Source organism: Brachyistius frenatus, unplaced genomic scaffold, assembly GCF_029030835.1.
Source record: "Brachyistius frenatus isolate BFR_SWC_R1_liver_20210118 unplaced genomic scaffold, ASM2903083v1 Contig_215, whole genome shotgun sequence".
Taxonomy (NCBI): domain Eukaryota; kingdom Metazoa; phylum Chordata; class Actinopteri; family Embiotocidae; genus Brachyistius; species Brachyistius frenatus.
The window spans coordinates 490964-507378 of record NW_027210814.1 but is presented as its reverse complement, the minus strand read 5'-3'; the positions used below and the strand labels follow the sequence as shown (position 1 = coordinate 507378).

Sequence of the window (16415 nt, the reverse complement as noted above, 5' to 3'; positions counted from 1 at the left end):
TAGACTGGCTAAACTACCAAGTTTCATACGGAACCGTGTCAGCATCCTGAATTTGTTTTTTTAAAAAGAAAATCCAAGTTCTTCCTTCAAGACAAGAGCACTGAAAACCAGCACAGGTGTAGTGTCTGTGTAAGAGAACAAATAACTTGAACTACAATATGAATCATAATATAAACATTGTGAGGCTTTGTAAGATACATTTTAATTAGTCCTGGTTCTGAGTTAACCTCCACTGTAAATTACAAAAAAAAAGTAAACTTACTTTAAAGTGACACTGAAATTTACGCAATAAACAGGAGACCAAACAGTCAACAGAAAAAAACACACTGCTAGAATGAGCGGATTCAATGCAGAAAAGCCACACAGAAAATGTACCACACATCCATGCAGTGCTTTCAGTGTGTGTTCACCCATTCTTATTGGTGATTTATCAGATTAACAGCCTACAATAAATTTACCCGCAAGTTGTTCTTTCATCATAACTAACAATCCATATCTCCACATAAAAAGCAACCCAAAGGATTAAACACACACTAAGCAGTAAACTGTGGCACCCACTATGTGCAACACAAACATCTTTACAAAGAAAAGCTTCTCCATTAAAAAGTCAATAAAAAAAGCAAGGATTTATTATTGACTCCCTCTAAAAAAAAGCTCAGTAGGGTTTGAAGCTCAATATCTACAAAGCGGTTTATAGAAGGCAGTTTTCGTCAAAACCTTCTTCAGAGAAATATTTACAGTATAATCCTCTCTAAATTACATAACACTTGGAAGACCAAATTAAAGGCACAACGCAGGGGATTTAAAATAGTTCAATCTGTTTGAGTGGTCCATATTTCTCAAATATACACCAGTTCAGGGTTGTGTCCTCATATAATGAAAGAGAGAAGGGAGAAAAAACACTAAAGATCCTTTACGTAGAAGTCAAAGTGACACCCAGAACTAAGCTGAACTCGGTAACCAACGTTCACCTCCTCTTGTTAAATCCTTAAAAGTGAACTCGGGCAACTAAGAGCACATAAAAGTCGCTGCTCTGGTGAGGGAGCAGAGAAGCTGCTGCACAGCTGGCTGCAGTGGCCCAGTTCCTCCTTGATTACACGTTCATCTAATACAAAAACTATGAGCTCTGGCACTTCACATTTCTCCAAAGAGTCATTCATTTTTCAGCGCTCGCGAGCAACTCACTCCGTGTGGCCCGAATTTTAATTCTAAATCCAGCAGTGTAACGCTACTCCAGCGTGTAATTGGGAATCCACTCAGTGAGCCAGAATGATTGTGGCACAGATGTCTGCAGCACTGAGTCCAAAATGTCTTAGCAGAGTGTGTGTGTGTGTGTGTGTGTGTGTGTGTGTGTGTGTGTGTGTGTGTGTGTGTGTGTGTGTGTGTGTGTGTGTGTGTGTGTGTGTGTGTGTGTGTGTGTGTGTGTGTGTGTGTGTGTGTGTGTGTGTGCGTGTGAGTACTGTATGTTTGTGCACATGTGAAACTGAAATAGACAGCAAGTACAGGAGAGCTGGGAGGGGGAGACGTGATGTGAGCGTGCAATCCTGGCTTATCAGGTTGGAGAATAACCGGAGCATGATGCATTGACGTGTATGCTGCGCTATACATATTTATAATTAGCCCATGTAAAACAATAATGTTGTCACTGGTCCTTGCTATTTGCATAATGGCACATTATATATCTCTGTCACGTGAAAGATTGGATGCAGCCTGTGTGAAATTCCACCCTTCTGTTCATTGTTGAGACAGCGACATTTTTGTCAAGTTTAATTGTTAAATGTGAAATTTAGTAGCTTTTGATCTCAAGGTGAAGTATTGCATGGGATTGGGTTGTTATTTTAAATCTTAATGTCAGAGATTGTTTATTGCACCTTTACTCGAATCGGAAAAATAAAGCAGATGTACAGTTCTCGTTAGAGCTTTCTAATCTTACCAAGTGGATGGAACAGACATGTAAATTACCAGTGAAACCCGGTTAATCAGAAAGATGATGAGAGCCATTCAAGAGCAGGTCAGCTGCTGTTGTTAAGGAAGCTGCTTAAGCGTCGCCTAATGTCCATCCTTTGAGTCTTTCTCCCTTCTCCCCGCTCCTCAGTGCGATTATAGCACAGTTGGATTCACGCAAACAGAAAGACAACTGTGATGAAGTGGATCTCATTAGCGATTCTTCTGTTCGGGATACGGCCTCAACCTGACACTTCACACCCGAACACGTAATCAGGAGATGCTACGAGCTTGCAGGGTCAGGACTACTTGTGCTGCTGCTTTTCTTGAGTTTTAGGAGAAAGGATGTTTCCATTTTGCTGACTGCACAAAAAATAAAGAATCAATCTGCGCCTGAAAAGATAACTGATCAAAAAAAAATCAAACCATCTTTTTTCTGATTGAGTGTGTTAAATAAAAAGGTACCAAAACTGCAACAACATTTGGGCAACAATTTTTTTTTTTTACATTACAAAGTCATGTGAATACATAAGGGATTTCCATATAAATGGCTTTCTTCTCAACCCAGATCTCTATCGCCACTCCATCCCAGAGATGAATCCTTCCCTCATTTATCTTTAATTGGATTTCCAATATAAACTTGCTATCCTTCAGAGCTCCCTTTTATGTCTCCCTTTTCGCATCCAACTTTCTGCGAGTGACATTAGAAGCTTTGCTTGGCTGATACATTATTCATTGAAGGGACCCACACAACCACAGCCAATAAAATGTAACAAAACTAGAATGAATATCTTCTGAAAGATTAATTTGCCTTTTTCTTCATTCATTTCCTGCTCAGTTGGGTGCATTTTTATGCCATCCCACAGTAACTTCAAGGAAGACTTTAAAGATGCAAAGCATGATAACGGTGAGAAGAACCAAATTACCACTCAAATACTGTATAATATTATCAGCATTGACCAATATCAACCTGCTGTACTGAATCTACTGAACACTTTGACATCATTATTAAAGTCATTCTTCAAACCTCACTTGTAAATAATGAAAGGTAAGTGGTTCACTGTTAACAGATCACTTCTTCATGTATTATTAATTAAGAGATTAACACTCCAGAGCCGATCTTACCTCCCTCATCAGGTCTGTGTGGGTGCAGTTTGATTCGATTTTGTTAAGAGTGACTAAACAAACTGCAGATTATCATCAGATTCTGATTGCTAAATGTTGTTAAGCTGTTACACGTCCATGAAAATATGACACATCACAGTTTTCCAATTCAGCCCAAAACACTTCAAACCAATGAGGAAAGCAGAAAGCAAAACTTAAAATAACATTCCAAATGTGAAATAATTAAGACTGCTCAACCTTTAAAAAAAAAAACCCACATCCTCTCATTTTAAGAAGCTGATATGTTTTCAGAGCCTTTAAAAAAGATATCTTACAAGTGTTCATGAGTCACCAAAGTTAGTTGGTCTGCTAGGACATTTTATCAGAGGAACTCAACCACTTAGAGCTCAAATATGTTGCAGAATTCCAAAACAATGTTGTTGTGATGTTTGTCAGGATGAGATGTAACGACCAAACGATCTTTAGGCCAGATTTTCTCAAGTTTAGTGGTGACGTTTGTTTATTCACGAGTTAGTTTTGGGCTTTGTTGCACTTTTATTTTGTGACGTGGAGTCTTTCAACTGAGCCGTGTTGATTGGAGCTCCATGTGAGTGGAGTTTGGCCGAACCGCCCAGTGTGAAGACACTCAGAGAGGACGGCGGAGGAGCCGGCGAGAATTAGCACGACCGTCAATTAAACTTAAGAGCTAAAACCTGTAGAATAAAGCGTCTTCTAGCCATGCTTGTTGCTGGAAAAGCTGCAAACACATGTCCCACAGTTCCGCTGCGTAACGGTAAGATGTTATGACGTCAACAGGTCAAAATATTGCCTCTATCACAATTTGAGCTTTTTCTATTGTATGAAAAACTATACCGGTATTATCGTGGAACGATATGATATGGTACATCCCTAATGTGCAGATCTTGCCAGACTTAAAATCTTAAAATGTGTTGGTTATTGAGCTGTGTTCCTGTGTGTGGATACTCTCTGATTTTCCTCAAGACGTTGTTATTTATCAGTGCAGCGCTTTCAGCGCCGTCTGATGTCTGTAACCCCAAGAGAGACTCAAGCAGCGAGGGGAGGAACTGAAAATTAGCATTAAAGGAAAGAAATACCTTTAATAACTGGTTCCAACCTCCCACACTTCAGTCCTTCAGTCCCAGCTTGGTTCTGGAGTCAAATCACCTAACCCCCTGATGGGGGCCTCTGTGTGTGGGATGGAGAGAGACTGGCACCAGCTAAGTGAGAGCCAGCCAGCGATCCTCGACTCTAACAGCTTGGCAGAGAGATAATCGAGACCATTCTTGCACTCGCCATCAGACAGCATTGAGTATTGAAGTGCGTGGGCGAGTGGAGGCGTGCGAGACGGCTAAACTGCCACCAGAGCTGAGATAACAAGGGAAATTAGCAACCTGAATGAAGGTTCCAAGAGAGTCAAATTGAAATCTGGTCTAAAAAGACTGCGATGAAGGCGTGACAGTGTATCCATATGCAGCACACAGAATGCCAAAGTAATTAGCCAGACACAGATTCTTCTTTTCTTACTGCAAAGAATCTGATCGACTGAAACATCTCAGGTGGCCAAATTGAGATCAAAAAACACAACACAATCCAGAAAAACCATAAAGAAAAATCATTGCTTCACATAACCTGGTTCCTATTTGTTTTTAGTTTTGTCCATGATTATTGTCCAGTGTGACACACACTTGTAAACACATGCAGTCAGACAATCATACAAGATCAAGCCAAAGAAAACATTGCAATTTATTTTAAAAATGAATATTCAAATTGTCACAAGTAATGCAATGACTTCTTCATTCCCCCAGATTAGCCTAATGTATTCAGCAGAGGAATTTCAACTGGAGCTACCCGTGAACTCCGGATTGTTTTTACCTGCAAAGAACGTGCTTTAGATCAGTGGCTTCAAACACTTTTTGCTTCTGACATCTTAAAGCGCTGCTTGCAATCCCTCATTTCAGGGTGCATGTCTTTGAACTGTGGGCAGTCAAATAAGAGGTTAGCTACCTCATATAACACGGTTTCTTTCCTTCTTTTTTTTTTTACTTGATAAGAACTTTGCACTATTTTACAGCAACGATTTTATTAGAAATTCAGAAAAATATATCTTAAAATAATATTTCACACAGCAGGTTTATTATTATTATTATTATTATCATTTGTACCTCGAAGGCTTTAAAGCCCCTTATATTAGGTATTCTTACAACCAGGTTAAGAACCACAGTGCCTGACCACTTGTGATTCTGACACAGACACTTCTTTAGCATTTCATTTATTGAGTACAAATTTCATAAACCGAACGTGGCCACAGCTATGAAAATGAGACCCAAAATGTAATAAACTGGAAGTGTCCTTTTAAGATGTCCTTGATGTGAGCAGCTGAATTATTTCACTTACTGCAGGTCTCCTCTGCCTCATCAGAGCCATCCGGGCATTCTGGTTCCCCGTCGCAGCGCCATCGTCCTGGGACACACTGTCCATTTAAACAGGCAAACTCTGCCGGGGCGCACGTTTTCCTGGCTGCTCGGAGAGAGAGAGGCACAGACAGGGAAAAACAGAACGAGGATTGGGAGTTAAAAACTGGGTAAAAGCATGGTCAGTCCGCAGCGGGGCTTAAACTGTGTCATAAAATTGGTCACATTATCTGAATCTCAGCAATCATCCCTCTCATCAGAGGAGATCAGTCTTATATTTCCTCACATTATTCCTCTGTAGCCCCTCTCTGGTGCTCTTTCTTTTTCCTGATATCCTTCACTAATTATTGCCACTTTCCCTAATTTTCTTGACTCTGATTCATTGTGCCGTCTCCCCCTCCCCCCATCTACTCATCTCCAGAACCAGTCTAATCTCTCAGGTTTTCCATCACCGAGCAGCGAAATGGATGCTAATCGCTGAGCACTGCAAACTCTGGGAGGTTAAACCTTTTACTTCCCAAACCTGTTTACTGCAGAAAACTACACGCCAGCAAGGCCACAGGCTGGTAAACAACATGTCAAGCATGCTGAGAATAAAAAAAATGTGAAAATCAAAAATGCGTCTGTTTAGGCAATAAGAAGAAAACTTCCCCCAACAGCCCAGAGCTTATCGTGGCTTCCTTCCAAAATCTCACCAAAAACTTGTGTGTGTAAAATGTCACTCAACACATATACTCCCCCCCACACACACACACACACACACACACACACACACACACACACACACACACACACACACACACACACACACACACACACACACACAAGCCACACACACAAAGGCACTCTCCACCTGTAGACTGCTAGCGCCGCCTGAGAGCCAGACAACGGCAGAGGTCAGAGCCATTCAATTTCCTCAGCCCTTTTGAGCAGGACCTGTCTACAGTCTAATAAATCACTGGCTAAAAGCCTTCTGCTGAGTAGTCTAGTGTTGTTACACAGGCACAACTTCCTCAGCTGCTGGAACCCATCTTGGCTCTGATGCTTCAGATTAGATATAGCATTTAGAGATGCGCGGAGAGCCTAAGCCTAGCTGGGGGGGCTCTAAGGAAAGAGTGAGCAGAGAATTTTTTTTCAAGTGTCTTTCTATGCGCACCTCATCCTACTCCAACTCCTCTCTTGACCTTAGTTTGGAAGTCATTCAAGATCGGGGATATCCTTACTTGTATAAAATAGTTTGTCCTACTTTCCACATGTAGGTTTTGAGGAGTTGACGCAATGAAATCAGATGTCATTCAAGCAAAATAAATAACAATCCCTTTCAGCATCATTAATAGAGACGAGCAGGCAGCTGCACCAGTTATGTTTAAGTTAATTGATCTTCACTTGTATAGTACTTTATCACCTTGGTGGTCTCAAAGCACTTCAAAATGATTCACACACTTATGGAACTCCCATGCAAGGTGCTCACCACCAGGAATACATCCACACACCAATGGTACAGAGCTGCCATGCAAGGTGGTCGCTTGCATCAGCAGCAATTCAGGCTTCAGTGTCTTGCCCAAGGACACTTCGGCATGTTGACAGGAGGAACTGGGGATCAAACCACCAACCTGTAGATTAGTGGGAGACTCGTTCTACCATCTGAGCCACAGCTGCCCTGATAAATTCAAACATGACATTAGGTTAATAAATGTGGAGGACAACATAAGAACATGCTCGTTATAAAGAAGTTAAGATGGATCTTTATATTTACACCTCCACCTTAAGCACATGTAAGTAATTTCGTACTAAAAGTTGTCCTGGCAGAAGGATAAGAAAAACGTTATGGACATATTATAACACTTAGGTGCAGCACCCAAATGTTTTTTAAAAGCATCAAAGCCACCATATTACTATATGCTTTCTTTTATCGGTGTTTGCACCCAGCTTACTGGGCGGAGGCACACTGGGAAGATCACCAGTCCCTCTAAGGGCCAACACAGAAAGACATACGCACAGATTCAGACCTATTGCTAATTTACAATCAAGGTTAACCCAATGTGTCTTTAAACTGGGAGGAAGCCAGAGCACCTGGAGAAAAAACCCCGCAGACACAGGGAGAACATAGAAAGACCCCAGCTGACCAGCAGGTAGGTTCAGACCAGGAACCTTCTTGCTGTGATGCTAACAGAAATGTAATCTTTCCATCCATCACACTAAGTTTGATTGATGATCTTTTAATGAGATCATTCTTTTGGTCTAATGGCACACGAGTGGAGAATTAACGCCTCTGTTGATATCAACATCATGAATTTAGCTGCAAAGCCAAACACCACAAACAATAAATGTCTCTGTCGATGTATCTTTAAACTATGATTAGTCTTATTGTACAGTGGCAGAACATTAATAGAAAAAGGTCATTTAAGCGGTAATCGCAATTATTTGTGTGACAATTAATCTTCAGTTAAAATTGATTGTGATGTACAGAATCCAGGAATTAATGAATCATCATCAATAATAGGTAATTAATGAGGTAAAAGGCAAACACAAGTTTTATTACATGTTTCAATAGCGAGTTCACTTAGTATAATAGTACACATTTCTTTCTTTTCCAAAGCTGCATCACTTTTTAAGTTAACTTGTAGAGTAAGAGGCAGTGCAACTGAAAAAGGAAGATTAAAACTACAACCAGCTGATGCACCATGTTACATAAATAATACTGTTTATAAGTGTCCCTAAAAAAAAATCTAATCTTGTATCAAGTGAACTGTTGCTTACTAACTTATTTGTGATTGATTCAATTCTACTTTCTACCCTGCACTTTCTAGATGAGCATTGAAGTATTTATATGAATACAGATCTTCTTCCATCAATTATTACAGATGGACAGTACAGGCTGGATCATCTATAGAGATTTAACTAAGCACACTCTCACATTTACAGTATGGATCACCAGAGCGCTATAGATGATGTGATAAGTCTGCCACTTATGATAAACTGCTTGTCTCTGATTCTAAATCTTGTTTAACTGCCCCGTTTTTAAAATATATCCGGTGTCAAAGTGCCAATGTCAAACCAATAACGGCTCCTCTTGGCTCGCTGACGTTATTAAAAGAAATTATGAAGTGTGTTAATAGGGTTGCTCTAATAGGACGTACATCTCAGCAGGAAATGCGTTTGTCACCGACTCTGGTTTCGTTCACTTAAAAACTCTGGAAATTAACATTCTTTCTCGCCTTTTCAGCAAAACGTTACGAACCGACCCCATTACAACACTGAGACAAACACTTCCTTTTCACTGTGACTCCCCCTCTTCTCCCTTTGTTCTTTCAACCGGAGGTCTCTCCCTCTTTGTTTACTCCATTTGCCTAAACCCCAAGCCTCTGTCTCAGTTTAACGCCCCAAAAAAGCAAACACATTGGGTGGTTGTTTTTCTTCAATCACATAAAGTGTGTGGGTTTTCGGGGTGAAGCTTAAGTGCTACTTATGTCCTCATTAGAGAGCAGGAATACAGGCCTTTATTAAAGGTGAAGACAGATGATTAGGTGGTAAATGGGGATTGTGACATCCTTTTAACCAACGCCTCCCTCAAGTGTGCAAACTCATTAGTAGTGTGCTCACATTACTAAAACAAAATGCCAACTCTGTGCTTCCTAAAACGCACAGACGCATGCACATCACATGCATATGTTAAAAATGTGTTCATCAGTCATTTAGGTTTGGCAGTGTAGGAGAGCGAGAGATACAACAGATAGACCCAGTGGCATAATGCAAGCTTTAAAAGGCCTCACACCTCCTGCAACAGAGTAATTCGATTCATAAGATCTCTCCTGCAAATCCTCAAAGATACAGCATATTAAAATTCATATTCAGGACCAAGTCGAACATTTTGACTTCCCAAACAAACCCCTCATTCCTGTACTTCCAAATCCGTCCATGGGTATTAATATTGTGTTAATTAATCTGACTCCCGTGAGATGAACGAAAAAGAGAGACGAGGGCAGAATTGAGAATTGGAAGCAGTGTGCTTGTTAAGACTGTGCTTAAGTCTTTATTTGATGGCATTACAAAGTCTTTGAAAATCTCCCGCTGAGCCGGTGCGTGGCCCCTACAGGTCAAATGAGCCCACGTCGTGCGGTTTTCTCTGACGAACTGAGCTCCTCACTCCATCCAACTGAGCTCGCTGCTGATTTCCGTCAGAGTCTACAGGGGCCATGGTTCATTTGGCAATAATTACCCAGGCCAGCTCCTGCCATATGCTTGGAATGACTTTCTGTTTTAATTAGGAGAAGTTTGGAAATGTTCATGGGAGGGGGTGAGCGTGAGGGTGGGCTGAAGGGGAGAGTTACAAGAAGAAGGCAAGGTGTTAGATAGGAAGCAGAGGAATAACAGAAGTGAGTAATAGTGGCAAAGATGGAGAGTGATAAAGTAATATGGCTTTATGGAATCTTTATGGAATGCGTGATACTGAATGAAAACAGGAAATATTACTGTACTGTATATGGCAGAGATAGCGTTTACTGAATGTAAATCCCGCTGCCGTTCACCGCACACATGTAAACCACTCACTGGCACACACAGACACACCGAGTCTTCCTGTTCTACAAAAAAAAAAAAAAAAAAAAAGAAAGACTTTAAAACAGAGACACAGATCTTAGTTCATCGGAGAAAAATCAAAAACAATAGCGATCCAGTGTTGTGTACGAGTCACCGATCGTGAGCGTTACAAATTGGATGTGACACAGACAGAATGAGGGCCCTGTACAGGGGAGCTCACCCAGCCATGGGATGTCTCCGGGTGGAGGTAAAGTGGGAAGGCGCTCCACGCTCCGGCAGCTCCACCTGGAGCTTTCTCCTCTGAGGCCGATGTTGTCAACATTTCACTGCTTCTGCTCCTTTTCATCTTTCCTGAACACCATTGATGTGGATGTGCTTGTCAGACTTATATCAAGTATGGTTTTGCTGTTACATTTGGTTGAAGCTGAGCTCGGTATGAATATCAGACATAGAGAAGTCAGTTTTGCTCACTGCCGATGTGACTGATATCTGATTTTCCTCAGCAGCAGGGGTGTCAGACTGGAAAAATTGGAATAAAATCTTCCTCCTTCCTTGAGGAGCTTCTAACCAGCTTACTTTTTTTTTTGCCAACATAGCTACGTGGTTTGATGACACGGTTGGTTGGCCAGTAGGTCGACCACTTTACATTTACATTTTCTTAAATGATCTCCTGAACCAGAGACAGTAGAAAAATCTCCTGTCACTTCACAACTACACCAGCAAAACTACAGTAAAAAAAAATGTCCCATCATCCTCGGCTCTACCTTGTGTTTAATACTCAGCAAATGCTGAGCATGCTAAGCTAAACTGAGACGGTGAACATCATACCTATAAACAACAGCATAGTCATTTTAACAAGCACAGCTGCTAGCATGGCTGTAAACTCTTCTGTGTGCGACACACTGCCTGCGTGGTGCGTGCATGGCGGTCGCAGTATTTCTTGATTTATATTTCCACCCCTACGTTAACAGGTTAGAACAGCCATCTGTGTTTTAGACGTGTGTCACGTCGTGCACACGTCATGCAGGCAGTGAGACCCACAACTAGAGGCTCTATGTTTCATCTGCCACAAAGCAGAACCAAGTGCAACGCAAGCTTCTTTGCTGGTTTCACAATGACGCAGTTCTCATTTTGACATCCATCATACAATAACAAATTTAAACCCATCTATCTGAGTGCCCATGGACATGTTGGTCTTAAAATAAGTTGTGGTCAGCTGCATTTTTAGTCCATTGGTAGCAGCAGGGAGTGAATGATAAAAAATAAAAAAAACGTGGTCTCAAGTCAATTGCGCAGTATTTTACTATTATTTGAAGGGCTCATTAGTAAAAGAATAGTGTCCTGAATGCACTTGCACCATGCACTTTGATTGTTCAAATATTGCCTTTACCCTTATTAAACAAAGCCTCGGCTGATTTTTAATATCACACATTTTCAGGGTGAAAAGTATACCATTTGATCAACAACATCCAGGTAGTCAATGGTATCACAAACTGGCACAAAATATGAAGCTATAAAATTTAAAAAACCCTAATTGGTCAAATCTTAGTGTGAATATGTATATGTGAGTGTGGGGCTGCTGGATGAACATCTTAAAGTACCCTGTCAAGAACGGAGCTCAGTCAACCATTCAGTGATGTTCAGCAGAAGCAGAGCGCCTTTTGTCATCTGACATTCACACACATAAACACACACACCCTAATTCCTTGAAGATTTCTTCTTTTTTTTTACCATGAAGGATATTAATGGCAGCTCTTTCATTTTGGAGGCCACGAGAAGCTTAATAGGTAATGCAGTGATAAGCACATTCTCCTGTGTATAAGAAGACAAATGGCCTCATTAGCCCAGAGTGAAGTAGGGGAGTGTTGTCAAAGCAGGAAACATGATGTATCCTGTTGGGTTAAACCAACATGTAAATGACTAAACCTTCTGAAATTAATGGGATATCATGGTCGCATACAAAATACAGCTTGGCACCAACAAGACCTGGGACAAGCTGTTATTGAATGTCTTCTCACAAATGATAATGGAATTCAATTAGGCTAATTTGAGTGTTCTGATTTCTTCAGAAATATTTAATTACTAAATTTTAATTTAGATTTATAATGTGACTGTTAGTACAAACCTAGAAGCCCCATGTAGCTGAATGAATTAAAACATGTCCTTGGAGTAAGTAAATCATTTCTCCTCCTGACTCACGTATCTGTCCTCATCTGTCAATAACACAAGTCACTACGTTTTGCCTCCTGTCAGTCAGGTTTGTGTGGTTAGCAATGAGCTACCAGAGACAACAAGAAGGCAAAAAAGTACCACATAGTATTGGAATCTAAGTCAGCACGGGTAGATAGACTATCGATCTTAATGCACAGAGCCACAGAATAGTGGCATCCACACATTCAATTTCTCTTTTTCTTCCTCTCTCGCTGTACATTTTGCCCTTTTGGACAAATTGAGCAAATCAAATGTTAAAGATAAAGCTAAAGGTATGACATCAGATTGGTTACCCTCCACAGAGCTGCATAGGCTAGCTGAAAACTTAATAACCTGTAATTGCTTTAATACCATGGATAGATTCCCTTTTGTTTGTTTGTTTTAGAGCTATTATTCAAATCTAGGGTGATGTGGGATTTATAAATAGAAGTGACTAAACATGAGTCAGATCGGATAGAGGAAGTGTGTTATTTTTTAAATATTTGATCTGATGCTACACCTCAATATGCATAATCATAAAATCTATAGCAGAGTCCTAAAACAACAAGATGTTTCTTTATGTCTGTGAGGAAAAGGGAAACAGAAGAAAATCAACGAAGAAAATGTCACAAAAAGTTCAGAGACACTGAATGAATTATGAGACAATATACACGCTGAGACATGAGGGTCTCTCCGGCTGTTACTAGGCAACGGCTTCGTCCAATTGTTGGTTTAGTAATACTGACAAAGATAGTGAGAGCAAAGCATTTCTATTTTAAGAGTATATTCTCTAACACAATATAAAATACAGTAGATGATCATTAATTATTCTATTTTGGGCAAGTTGTCGCTATTTGAAACAAAGACAAGTAATATTTTTACATCTCACTACAGAAGCCATAAAACTCATCAACAGTTGAGCTGATCGCGATGGTCACTATATTTTGTGATTATGATGCACTTGCAACAGAGATTGGTGACTGTCATCAACCTTTGTGTGTCTTTCAAACTTTTTCCCCTTTCTTTTAATCTGTATATAATCATAATTTCCAGTTTGTACCTTTAAGGACAAATTTTGTATTATGAATGGAAGTGAACTGAAATGTGGCCCGATAAACTGACTTATGTACTAACTGCACCGCCCTCATTACATTACTCAGTATTAATCAGCTACACTCATATATTCATTGAAAATATTAAACATTACATTACATTTCATTTAGCTGACGCTTTTATCCAAAGCGACTTACAATAAGTGCATTTCAACCATGAGGGTACAAATCCAGAACAACAGGAATCAAGTAAATACAATTTCTTCAAGAAAGCCAAACTACAAAGTTCTATCAGTAAGCGTCATTTTAAGTGCTACTAAAGTTCTACTGTTCAAGGTAAAGTCTGAAGAGGTGTGTTTTTAGTTTGCGGCGGAAGATGTACAGTTTCTGCTGTCCTGATGTCGGTGGGGAACTAGGCGGAAAGTAGTGTCAGATCTATTCAGATCCACCGCTCAACTCCTCCCCAGCTCACAAACCAATGCCAATGGGTGACATCACTGTTGGTCGCCGCTGGTAAAAGACCCCACTAACCCCACCCACTGCACATGCACACACAAAGAGAAACAGAATCACTTATGCTGTGAACTTGGATTCAACAAATGTCAAAAAACTTGAAAAACCCTCATTTTTGCCAAAGCTGATGAGAAGCACGTCCTTAGCCATCATAGAGATTTCAGTGCACCTCCGTTCTGTTTGGATTTTTGAAGAAGTTCCACACAGAACATTTGGACGGTTGTCGCCATCTACACATTTCTGCTGTTTAAGATTGTAGCATCTACTCGCACAGCTCCAAACACGTTTGTGAAACATTCCTGTTCTCCTCCTTTTGTCGCTTAATGGAGGTTATCAAACAGCTTTTATGTATATTACAGCCACCTTCTGGCGGGTTCCGGTAAAAACATGAGGAAAATATATTATTTATGACAAGAAGATATTTAGAGAAATTATTTTTTTAAAAATTAACAATTTAATGGCTTTTCAAAAATTTTAAACTCAAGAGCCATTTTCAATTTATTGTAGTTTCCATTTCCAACATAATTACTCAACTCATGAAGCCTGAAGTCAGATCTGCATCACCAGACCTGCAGCATGCCAGAGGTAAGAAAGGCTACTTAGAGCTGTTCACAATCCAGCATTTCCTCCGACCTTGTGTGCTGGTCAAAGACACATACTGCGCTAATTATAGCCCTAAGCCTCCTAAAACCAACATATTTTTTTCTCTCCCTGTCGGGTCACATTGGCACAAACACGTCCTGACCCAGCAAGAGGCAGGGCAGCCTCAGTAAGGAAAGTTCCTTCCGTTGAGGGAGCCCGCGAATGATTTATACTGAAGTTTTTTAGGATCAGCTTGGCAAAAGCCCAAGAGATTTACCTTGAAGCCTGAAGTATGACAGAGCAATATCAGACAGAGGTGCGGGTGGTCGTCTACCGCATCTGTGAGGAAGCAACAGGATACATCTACAGTATAACCACTGCAAATCTTGATTTATCGAACGACATTTTTTTTTATTCATACTGCTGCGACGGTCTACTTCCTTTTCGCTCTGCACCCTCATAGCATAGAGAATACCGCAGAGCAGTGAAAGCAAACTGACGAATGTTGCCAAGATAACACATACATTGCTGGTTACGAGAAAACCTTGCCACTGCTCTGAATATCAGCGTACTCTATACACACAAACACACACACTTCCCTTCACTGCATGACGCCCGCTCCACGGGTCTGACCTTCTGCTACACCCTTCTTCCTGTGTTTTCTGCTTTAACGAAGCAAAATTTGTTTGACCTGCAGCCAAAAGTCGACATTTTTCTCCGACAAGCTGGCATCTTCATTGCAACAGACTGTACCGGTATATAGGGAAAACTAAAGGGAAGGCCAACTCTACAGGGGACTCAACATGTGGTAGAATAAATCATGCTGAACACATTAAATTAAGTCCAGTTGACGGTGAAAGGGGGATTTCGTGTCATTCTGGACAAGTAGGACATTTTTAGAGTTTAAAGGTACAATCGAGTTTCTGCACACATGGGCTTCTACTAAATGAGGCAAATAATCTTTTTATGCAACTTTGTGGACATGAATGAAAGATGATCAATTATTTTAATAAAATAGAAAGAGCGAATGAGACTTTATGAAATACAGGGGAGAAAGTTACCACACCCCGCTGAGCTCAATAAAGTGTTCAAGTGATACAGACATTTAATTTTTTACTACATATTTAACACAAATCTCATTGGATGTGTTATATCAAATTGATGCAACTTGATACTTTTGGTTATTGTGAACTGTTAATGAGTAGAAAGGTATTCATATCAGTGGGAGATATCAGGTCCATCTACAAAGTACATGGCTGTGAACACATACATAGTGCACATGTGACTTTTTTAAATATTTCTAAATACAAAAGATCTGAATTTAAGAATGGAGATGAAAACAGACAGCAGGAGATGATAGATGCAATACACACCACATTTCAGATTAAACTGTACCACTTTTACAGCTCATGTTTCTACAGCTGCATCAGTGATGCAACCACGCTGTAATGTCATGCAGTACTGTGTAATTACCACTTGTACTGGAAAGTTTAACCTAGATTCAGCCAGGAATTTTGCATCTCGTTATGGAATTAAAACAATTGTTTTACATGTGGTTACACAGTTCGTGTTGGCGGTACGGGTTCTGCTCTCTGAGGTGTTCCCGATGTGAAATCCAGCAGCCGGTTAATGATTCAGTGGGGAGCACAATCAAACAGTGTCAGAACAGAGCCCGGCAGACATGTCAGTGGAATACTGAAGACACAGCTTGGAGAAAAACGCCCCCCCAGAAACAGATGACAGGAACCACACAGGAGGAAGGTGTGATTTAGGGAATGCAAAAGCAGGTAGAAACAGCAGGGGTACATGAACCACCTTGTTGAATGTGTTGAATGTGATTTGTGGCTGATCTGGCACCGATGACTTTCATGTCCTGCTTGAACTAGCATCTGTGATTTTCCTGCGCCAACACTTGTGCCACCCTGAAACATGAGTAACTGCAATGAAGAGATGAGCAATTACTGAGCTTTTCTGTGAGAAACCTGTGTTTAGAGTGAAATAAAGCAATTTGGCAAAAGAAATCTAATTACGGTGTACAGCGGCGGAAGCAGGCAAGGTT

At 40.5% G+C, this 16415-nt stretch overlaps 2 protein-coding genes across 5 annotated transcripts in view; both read right to left on the bottom strand.

The window, feature by feature from the left end:
- The window catches only part of LOC138633300 (leptin receptor gene-related protein), a 174482-nt gene that overhangs the window by 90526 nt on the left and 67541 nt on the right, over positions 1-16415 (bottom strand). The gene's annotated exons all lie outside the window — the stretch shown is intronic.
- Positions 1-16415, bottom strand: part of LOC138633332 (low-density lipoprotein receptor-related protein 8-like) — an 82593-nt gene that overhangs the window by 49712 nt on the left and 16466 nt on the right. For all 4 annotated transcript variants that reach the window (XM_069719499.1, XM_069719501.1, XM_069719498.1 and 1 more), the window contains exon 3: positions 5464-5586. In XM_069719499.1, the coding sequence (XP_069575600.1) occupies positions 5464-5586 (123 nt within the window). The remainder of the gene's footprint in view (positions 1-5463; positions 5587-16415) is intronic.